Source organism: Cavia porcellus, unplaced genomic scaffold (genome assembly GCF_034190915.1).
Source record: "Cavia porcellus strain 051 isolate PalLab524CR breed Dunkin Hartley unplaced genomic scaffold, mCavPor4.1 scaffold_6, whole genome shotgun sequence".
Taxonomy (NCBI): domain Eukaryota; kingdom Metazoa; phylum Chordata; class Mammalia; order Rodentia; family Caviidae; genus Cavia; species Cavia porcellus.
The window spans coordinates 92,078,967-92,088,879 of NW_026947489.1; the positions used below are offsets into that span (position 1 = coordinate 92,078,967).

At 51.9% G+C, this 9,913-nt stretch overlaps 1 protein-coding gene across 1 annotated transcript; it reads left to right on the plus strand.

Annotated features, from left to right (window-relative positions):
- The first annotated feature begins 1,845 nt into the window (after nucleotides 1-1,845).
- On the plus strand, nucleotides 1,846-5,565 carry Rpl19 (ribosomal protein L19). The gene is made up of 6 exons (XM_003466913.5): nucleotides 1,846-2,021; nucleotides 3,287-3,393; nucleotides 4,434-4,556; nucleotides 4,803-4,923; nucleotides 5,159-5,269; nucleotides 5,389-5,565. The coding sequence occupies exons 1-6, from the start codon at nucleotides 2,017-2,019 to the stop codon at nucleotides 5,510-5,512; spliced, it is 591 nt and encodes a 196-aa protein (XP_003466961.1). The 5' UTR covers nucleotides 1,846-2,016; the 3' UTR covers nucleotides 5,513-5,565.
- The last annotated feature ends 4,348 nt before the right edge of the window (nucleotides 5,566-9,913 follow it).

Below are 9,913 nucleotides of genomic sequence, written 5' to 3' on the forward strand. Positions count from 1 at the left end.
GCTGGGGCCGTGGAGGTGGGGAGAAGGTGTACACCAGTGCCCGCCGGGCGCTGCCGGGAGCGAGGGGCGCGTTGGCCAGGCCGGCACCTCTTCCTTTTCCGTCCTATGCCTGCTCTTTGAGCGGGTCATCCAAGCCCTCTCCTGCTTGGGCCACCGGAACTTCCCGGTCCCGGTGAGCCTAGGACCTGGCTTTAACTCCTTTCTCCCCAGTGTGGGCCCTGGAACCGAACAGCGTGGCCTCTCTTTCTCCATCCTGTCCCGGGGCTCTCGAGGGAGGCTGGGGCTAGGATGAGGTAAGTGGCCAAGGGGACAGCTGAGTGAGGCCGAAATCAGATCCTAAGACCTTTAATGTAAGATTGGTTTCTCTTTATCCTTGATTTGGGAACAGATATCCAAGGCCTAGGCCCCACCCACAGGGACTGGTGGAGAAGTGTAGAGCTTTTCAGCACCTTGTTCTCTATGCCTCAGGGTCTTTCTGACTGTGTGGCCAGGAACAAATCCCTACACTTCTCTGAGCCCTGTTGTTTCCCCATAAAATGAGGTTGCTGGCACTGTGATGCCTTTGTTATTGAGTTATTGACAGGATGAGAATTACAAGATGACTGGGGGGGCCTGGAGTTATGCCAGAAGGATCAGACAGGAAAGGAGGGCCCAGTGTTTCACAGAATGAAGGCTCATGCCCCTGAAATAAGGTCACTTTACTGTGTTCTGCTGGAGGACAGACAATGGGATGTGCTGCTTCCTCACTGTGGATTCTCATGAGCAAATGGCCAGTTAGCTGTCCGATCACATCGATCACATTGCCCTGGGAAACCTGGAGGTAGGCAGAACTATGAGCTAGGATGCAGTAGTAGCATTATTCCTTGTCCCACCTGCACTTTGGGGACAAGAGAGCCTGGCATGATATGGAAGGCATGGGCTTTGCAATCAGAAACACCTGTGTCCTTAATTTGTTGTCTTCATTGTAAAATGAGAGTAAGAGAAACCCAGTTTTGTTAGGCCGTGTTGTGAATGTTATTTTTCTTTCCCTCTTTTCGACCTTCTCTCGACCTACAAAGTGTTTACCAGCCAGGTGAGTGTGGATGAAAGAGATAACGATCAGCTTGAACCAAGTAAGGGTTGGAGCCAGAACTCACATCTAGGATTCTTGAACCTCTAAACACTGTCCTTGGTTTTGTTATTGTTGTTATTTGGGGTGTCCCTAGCCACTGGACTTTTCTTTCCCTTCCACTTTTGGCAGTCATGCATTCATCCCTTCATTCCTCCAGCCAATGCAATGTTTCTCAAATATGCACCACCGTGAGCTCTGTGCAGCATGAGTTCCCGACCTTAAGGAGCTTGCTGTCTTAATGCCTTCCTTTGCAAACTTTAACTTGTGATTTTCACAACTGGATGACAAAAACATTAGGATTAGGTCCACTTTACAGAGGAGAAAACTGAGGCACCAAACATGAAAAACCTGCAGTGGCATAAAAGCATTAAGCTGTCTTTTGGAGATCTATGCATTCTGTCCTCTAGAAGCTTCTATTTTACTACTAAAGTTAATTTTTAAAAGTTACATTTGACATATTATCATCATCTCTCGTTTCCTTTGCTAGTATGTTTACTGCTAACAAACACATCCTTTCCCAGAACCGGAACGCCAGCCACTAAAAGCCAGGATAACCCCCTCTCCTCACCTGGTTGACCCAAAGTGCCTTCCGGCCACCCAGTAGCCACGTGATCAGATGCGCTTAATGCGCATGTCTAAAAGGAAGTTGGGGTATACCACTTTGTCCTACAGAAGGGGTATGTGTCTAGGTTTTTAAAGTTAAACCTGTTAACCATTAAAAGGTTTCTCTGATTCCGAGTCTTTTAGAAGGATATAAGTGGGACTGAATTGAAAAAGAAGATGAAAGGGCCATAGAGAATACGAACAAAACCGGAGTGGACTTTGGGCTCTCCCCTTCGCACATAATGGGAGGAGCCCAGCCAGGCTGAGTTCTTTCCTTTTGCTGCGGCGGCAGCAGCCAAGCCATGAGGTGAGGACGCGCGGGCCTGGGTTATGGGGTTTCCTGGGTTGGCGGGGACGGGGGGGGCTCCGTGCTACGGACCTGGGTCTGGAAAAGAAGATAGAGGCAGCCCCGAAGCGAGAGATCCCAGAGTCTGGGGTAGGCCGAAGCACACGGGGCCGCGGCCTTTGATTCCGGGTCAGGCAGGCCGCGCCATCGCTAGGCCCGGGAACGGTGCGGTGGAGCGCAGGCAGCGGCAGGGCCTGGGCGGGGGATCACCGGGCACCTGGAGCCGAGCAGTCACGGCTGCCATGTGACGCGGGACCGGGTCCGGGCCCTCCGGGCCGAGGCGATGCGTGGCGCCCTGCCGCCTGCTGCTTGTAAGGGAGGTCACCAGGGAACCAGGCGAAGTTCGGGACTGCGACAGAACGAAGGATCGAGTTACGAAAACGGGTGTGCGCGATCGTAGGCAGGTGGTCTGCGTTACAGTCGCAGTCTAAAGGCTTTGGATACTTTATAAACACGTTAACAGCAGAAGCCTGGAAAAAGCATAGTTTAGCGTTAAGCCTTCTCTCAGAGCAACCCAGTGGATCGCAGAATTTTTTTTTTTTTTTTTTTTGGTCTTTTTCCTTTTTATCGGTACCAGGGATCGAACTCACGACTGCCTGCTTGCAAGCCAGGCGCTTTATGCCGCTGAGTTAAATCCCCAGCCCCCATCGCAGAACAAGAGCTCTTTTTGTTGCTTTGGGCTTGAGGTTTTTTTTTGTTTTTTGTTTTCCTTAGGCGGGGACTTGCTGTGTAGTGTAGTCTGGGCTTAAACGCAGAGCTCTCCTCCTGCTTCAGCTTTCTCTGTCCCGCCCAGCTAACTTAAACAGAGGGAAAGATTGTTAGTGGCGGGTGTCTTGGGGTGGGAGAGGGATTTGCCCTTAGTAAGTGCGTCTGCATACATCTTTATAGAATTTTATGAATCCAATTATTTGAATGCTGTGTTCCACATTAATACTAAAAGACTTTAACCAGGGGTGAATACACGAATGTGATCCCAGCTACTGAGATGACTGGGGCAGGAGAAAGTCCCACCCCCCCCCACTCCTGGGTGACTTAGTGGGACCCTTTCTCAAGGAGGGCTGGACTGGGAGCCTCTCAGTGGTAAAGTGCCCTCCTAGCAGATCGAGATCCAGGTCATGTCCTGAATGGCAAGAGAAACTGGAAGGCTTGAGGGCAGGTCTTCTCTGGGCCGCTCCTTGCCATCAGCAGGGCTTTTAGGAACCTGATTCCTGTTTTGTGTGTCCCAGTATGCTCAGGCTTCAAAAGAGGCTGGCCTCCAGCGTCCTCCGCTGTGGCAAAAAGAAGGTTTGGTTGGACCCCAATGAAACCAATGAAATCGCCAATGCCAATTCCCGTGAGTACCTGACACCGCTCTCCTGCCTTCCTCCCCTGTGCCCAGTCTTGTGTCTGTGGAGGAGGAGGTCGCAGAGGATCCCTTTCCTGCCTTTCAATACACAGATTGGCATATAACACAGCCACCAGTGTCACGTTATAGACTGCTTCTGAAGTAGGTGTTCTGCTTTATGACTGCAGCAGTTGGAAAAAGAAAAGCTGCTCTGGGACCAGGAATTTAGCTCAGTGGCACAAGCTTCTGCTTGGCAAGCACAGGGTCCTGAATTTGATACCCCCTCTCCATACCAATAAAAAGTACTCTGAAGAGTAGCCAGGTGTAGTGTGGTGGCATATCAGAGGGTGAGGCAGAAAGGTCACACAGTGAGCCCAGCCTGGGTAATATAATCCTTTTTCAAAATTAAAAGGGGCTGGAAATTCAGCTTCCTGGGAGGACATGGGCTCAACCTGCAGTACCAAAAGAAAGCATTAAAAAATAAGGCTGGTCATGATGGTACATATCTGTAATCCAAGCTCTTGGCAGGCTGAGGAAGGAGGATCACTGTTTTCAGGGCCAGCTTTAACCACATGAGTGAGCCCTTGTCTCAAAAAAAAGAAAAAGAATGTCAGGTGTGGTGCCACACACCTGTAATCCCTATTCTGGGGAGACTTAGGACAAGTTCAAGGCCATCCAAAAAGAAAAAGCATGAGGGGGCCAGGGTTGCAGCTCAGCAGCTCAGCAGCACAGCCCTGCCTGGTAAGTGTGAGGCTGTGCATTGATTCCTGGTATGAAAAAGAAAAGAAAAGGCCCTCAAGGTGGAGAAGACCTGAGGCTTCAGACAGGCCATAGAGGCTTGGCATGTGTCTGCTGGGGGCATCTGAGCAGGTGGCTTAGCCCTATGGTTATCATGGATATAGTTAACCCTGTGCTGCAAAGCATTTTTTAAAAGGCAAGGGGTAAGTTTCAGTGTTTCTCACCATTCTTGGGACTGACCAGGATGTGGGCGCTGTTTTGGGTTTTGGCTGGGTCTCTGCTGATGGTTAGGGGCTACTTTGTGCTTCCAGGTCAACAGATCCGGAAACTGATCAAAGATGGGCTGATCATCCGCAAGCCTGTGACTGTCCATTCCCGGGCGCGATGCCGGAAGAACACCTTGGCTCGCCGGAAGGGCAGGCACATGGGCATCGGTAAGCACAACCATCCCTATCCTGAAGTCCCTTTGTAGGCGGGAATATTGAAGTTGTTGTAAAATGAAGTCATCTACTTAAAATGAAAGTGGATAGCCAGATACGGTGCCTATAGCCCTAGCCTTGAGGATGAGGCAGGAGGATTGCCCTGAGTTTAAGGCTAGGCAGAACTACAGAGTAAGACCATAGCTATTTGTTGCCCTGGGTCCTGGTTAGCTCCTAGCTCCTAGATGGCTGTCCCCACAGGTAAGCGGAAGGGTACGGCCAACGCCCGCATGCCTGAGAAGGTGACCTGGATGCGGAGGATGCGGATCCTGCGCAGGCTGCTCCGGAGATACCGGGAATCCAAGAAGATCGACCGCCACATGTGAGCCACCAGCCCACTGCCATGTGCAGGGCTGGCACTGGGCACAGCAGGTGGCCTCGGGAGGGGCTCTGAGAAGGCTACCTCTCCAGCATCTCCTTCCCCTTAGGCCATCAGTGGGGGGGTCTAAGTGTCTGCCTGGCAGAAGAGCTGCTTTAGGAGGGGCCCCTACACAGGAAGGGGTGTGCAGAGCATGCTGGCCAGACCTCCCTGTGACCCACCTCCTCGCACCCTGCAGGTACCACAGCCTGTACCTGAAGGTGAAGGGGAACGTGTTCAAGAACAAGCGGATCCTCATGGAGCACATCCACAAGCTGAAGGCCGACAAGGCCCGCAAGAAGCTGCTGGCGTAAGTCTCCATCTCTTGTGTGCCCCCGGTCCTGGGAGGCTCCCGTGGCTCCCTCCTTGGGCTCAAAACTTGAGGGCCTCTGTCCTCCCACGTCAACTCCTCTGTGTACCCCCTCGTAGTGACCAGGCCGAGGCTCGCAGGTCGAAGACCAAGGAAGCACGCAAGCGCCGTGAGGAGCGCCTGCAGGCTAAGAAGGAGGAGATCATCAAGACCCTGTCCAAGGAGGAGGAGACGAAGAAGTAGCGCCTGCTTGCATAGCAGACTGGTCCTGAATAAAAAGCTCTTGTCCACTTCAACAGGCCCCGCTCTGTCCTTCCTGTCCTGCTGTGCCGCTCCTCCTTCCAGGCACCTTTGCTAGGGTGTGGGGGCCAGGAGAGGTGGCTTCTGCCTGTACCTCCAAAATGCCATCCTGGGGGGCTGGGGATTTAGCTCAGCGGCATGAGCGCCTGCCTGGCAAGCGTGAGGTCATCAGTTCAATCCCTAGTACCAAAGGGGAAAAAAAAACCAAAATGCCATCCTGCAAGCCTGCCTTTCCTGCTCCCAGGGAGCAGTTAAGAAATGGCCCCAGGGTTGGAGCCAACAGCCAGTTGTGACATGAGTTTTGGGATCGTGATTTATTTATATTGCCCAAACAGTTTCTGTTGTGATTTTGTTTTGTGGTGTTTGTTTGATTTTTATTTTTTTAAGTATTGGGATTTTGGTATAGGGCATTAAACCCTGGGGCTTTTTTTTTTTTTTTTTTTTTTCTTCCTTTTTATCGGTACTGGGGATCGAACTCAGGACTGCCTGCTTGCAAGGGAGGCACTTATGCCGCTGAGCTAAATCCCCAGGCCCTAAACCCTGGGGCTTTATACTGAGTTATATCTAGCCGTTTGGTTTTTTGAGAGATGTTGAATGATCCAAGCTGGATTGAAATAAAACATTCTCCTGCTTCCACAGCCCACAGGTGGGCACCACCATACCTGCCTGGTTGCTTTTTTTTTTTTTTTTTTTTTTTGTACCAAGGATTGTTTTTGTTTTTGTCTTTTTTTTTTTTTTTTCCATTTTTATCAGTGCCAGGGATTGAACTCACAACTGCCTGCTTGCAAGGCAGGCACTTATGCCGCTGAGCTAAATCCCCAGCCCCTTGAGTTTCTGTTTTTGTTTTTTGGTTTTTTTTTTTTATACCAAGGAGTGAACAGAAGACCTTATACTTGGTAGGCAAGTGTTTACACCACTGAGCTAAATCCTTGGCCCCCTTTTTTTTGTTGTTGTTTACTTATTTTTGAGACCATGTCTCACTACGGTATATCTCAGACTGGCCTCAAGCTCAAAGCAAACCCCCTGCCTCAGCCCTCCTGAGTGCTGGGATTATAGCTGTGGACCACCGCTGCTGGTTTGCAGAGAAGAACTTTCCCTGCCTCTGGATTGCATGAAAATGTAAGTGGAGATGAAGATGGCACGGTTTCTTAAGGCAAGGTCTTAAGCCTTTGTGTCTGCTTAGCAAACAAGAAGTGGGGTTCCTTTTCCCACCTAACTCCGTAATGCCAGTAAATTCTCCAGCGAGGAATCTGGGCAAAGGACTATCAGGCACTTGCCACTGAATTTCTTGCCTTTACACCGAAGTCCCTTTCTACAGCTCAGCTCTTCAGACAAGGAGTCCCAGGTTCTGAGAGCCTGAGCTGAGGCTGGGGGTCAGGCACCACCCACAGTGGGGCACAGTTTGGGAAAAGAATTCCCTTTAGGGAGCACCTAACGCTGGGCCCCTCCAGTTTCCCCCACCACCGAGTGGCAGCGCCTTTCCAGGTCGAGACACCATCTCCTTGCCCACAGAGGGACCCATGTGTGTGCCACCCCTGACCCTTTCAAGCCTGGGCCACCTTGCAGGCAAGGCTGTGGTCCCAGAACAAGGGCCATAGCAAACGGTCACCCAAGCTCTGGACCCGAGGGGCCCGGGAGCTGGTCTGGTCCTGGCCAGGAGGTGGTGCTGTTTCCTTGCAGGGTGAGCTTTCTGTTGGGTGCCTGGCTCCTTGGGATTTCTCGGGAGGAGAGGGAAAGGGCTGGCTAATGGGCCTTCCTCCCAGAGCCCTGGAATATTGTAGTTGGCATCTCCCAGGGAGGCTATCACTTTCCAAAAGCCTGGAGAGCCCCTCAGAATCCTAAAAAAAAATCCAATCAAAAGGCAAGTCCTGGGCTGGGAATTTAGCTCAGCAGCCTAAGCCCCTGACTTGCAAGCAGGCAGTCATGGGTTCGATCCCTGGTACCGATAAAAATGAAAAAGACCAAAAAAAAAAGGTAAGTCCTGAATTGGACAAGGTGGTACACACCTGTGATCCCACCACTCTAGGATGCTGAGGCAGGAAAAATGTAGCTTTGAGCTCAGCCTGGGCAGTATAATAAAGACCTTGTCTCAAAATTAAACAAAAAATTTCAAAATGTAGGAGCCAAGGATTTAGCTTAGTGGACTAAACGCCTGCGTGGCAAGCTCGAGGTCCTGAGTTTGATTTCTGATACCAAAAAAAAAAAATTTTCAAACATTTTTTACAAAGTGCTGCGCAGGGGCTGGGGATTTAGCTCAGCGGCATAAGCGCCTACCTTGCAAGCAGGCAGTCGTGAGTTCGATCCCCGGTACCAATAAAAAGGAAAAAGACCAAAAAAAAAAAGTGTTGCGCAGGATGCTGAAGCAAGAAGTTCACTGCTAGCTGGAAGCCAACCTGCACTACATAGTTCAAGACCAGCCTACACTGCTCTTACACACTGTACACTGGAGACGCTCTCAGAAACAAAAGAGTGTGTAAGTGTGTCCTTGGCAAACGTGAGGTCGAGAGTTCAATCCCAGGTACCAAAAAAAATCCCCCTAAACAAGATGTGCTCGGGATGTCTAGGAAAGAGCTCAGCTGGGGTTACAGGCATAATAAGCCTCACTCCCAGCATTTATTTATTATTATTATTTTTGGCTTTTTCGTTTTTATCGGTACCAGGGATCCAATTCACGACTGCCTGCTTTCAGACAGGCGCTTATGTCGCTGAGCTAAATCTCCAGCCACTCCCAGCATTTTTTTAAAAGCGTGGTCACTGTTCAGGCTGTGAACTCACTCCAGCCCAAGATGGCATCCATGCCCTGACCTTCAGGCCGCCTGGTCTCTGCCTCCCCAACCCCCAGCCCCTCATTTCCCCAGGTGACCTTTGCCCTCGCAGCGCGCACTGGGCCCTGCCTGCCCCCGGGTTCTCAGCTCTCCTCTGTCTCAGGAGGGTGGCGTCGCTTGTGCCGACTCCAAGAGGGTGCAGAAGGCGGGTCACCAGCTGTCCACAGCCCTGGGACCGAGAGCAGGCTTCTGCTGGTGGCTCAGTCACCCGGAAAAGCTGCTGCACTCGGCAGTGCGGCAGAGCGCCAGAGGAAGGGGGTGCGCAGCTCCCTGGCTGGCAGTCACACTGGGGTACAGAACCCCTGCCTCCGAGAGCGGGCCCCCACTCCTAGGGCCCCACCCCGCCCCCAGGGTATTCCCTGTCTTCACTCTGGGACTCCGGGGCTGCAGGGCGAGAAGAGCTAAACTGGGAGAAAAGGCACAGTTACCTAATTCTTTTTTCAGTACTGGGGATTAAACCCAGATCCTTGCATTTTTTATTAGTCTCCCTAAATTTTCCAGTTTGGGTTCAAACGAGGTTTTCCTGCCTCAGCTTCCCAGAGCGCTGAGATGGTTAAGTGTAGATCACTCTTCTGGGCTAAGAAAAACATTATTGGGGCTGGGGATTTAGCTCAGCGGCATAAGCGCCTGCCTTGCAAGCAGGCAGTCGTGAGTTCGATCCCTGGTACCGATAAAAAGGAAAAAGACCAAAAAAAAAAAAAAAGAAAGAAAAAGAAAAGAAAAGAAAAGAAAGAAAGAAAGAAAGAAAGAAAGAAAGAAAGAAAGAAAGAAAAGAAAAGCATTATTTCTGGGACTGCCTTGATCACTGATTTACTGTGAGACCTTGTACAAGTCATTAGCTTGCTCCGGGCCTCAGTTTCCCTATATATGAACAGAGCGGAACTGGGCTGCAGAGTCTGCACGACCCCGGATAAGCCCCCTACCATCTCCGTGCCTGAGGGTCCTCATCCAGGATAGAGACCTTCCTCCCCGAGTGCTGCAGGATTCAACTGCTTGGAATTCCTGACGCCCCGCCCACCCCTCAGAGCAGTGGGTGGAGCCAGGGCCATCCGGGTGGGCAAGGCTCCGCCCAGCCCTCTGCGGTCCCGCCCCCGCAGCACGCCTATAAATATCCCAGCCGTATTGGGGCTGCTGTCAGCCGATGGGCTACAGGTCAGGTTGCTCCGGCAGGGGTGAGCTGAGTCACCAGCTGAGTCCGCGAGTGTCCCCGCAGGCTGCGTCTGTATCTCGGGCTTGGGGGCTGCAGGAGCTAGACTGCTGGCAGGTAGATGCGGAGACCTCCGGGACCGAGGCAAGCGGGGCTCGGCGGGCACTCTGTGTGCGCGAGTGCCGTCCTGAGGATCGGGGGTGTGTACTTGCCCGCTGTGCCCCGAAAAGCGACCGCAACCCTCCAGTGTCTCCCCTCGCCCCTGCCACGCGAGGCCCAGCCCCACGAAGTGCCAGTCCCGGCCCTGTCTCCCGTGTCAGCAGCTACTCCAACCCTGCACCCAGCGCCACTCCAGCGGATCGAGCAGACAGC

Coding starts and splice junctions, on each gene's coding strand:
- Rpl19 (XM_003466913.5), top strand. Junction 4,924..5,158: donor AAGAAGATCGACCGCCACAT/GTGAGCCACCAG, acceptor CGCACCCTGCAG/GTACCACAGCCTGTACCTGA. Junction 5,270..5,388: donor GCCCGCAAGAAGCTGCTGGC/GTAAGTCTCCAT, acceptor ACCCCCTCGTAG/TGACCAGGCCGAGGCTCGCA.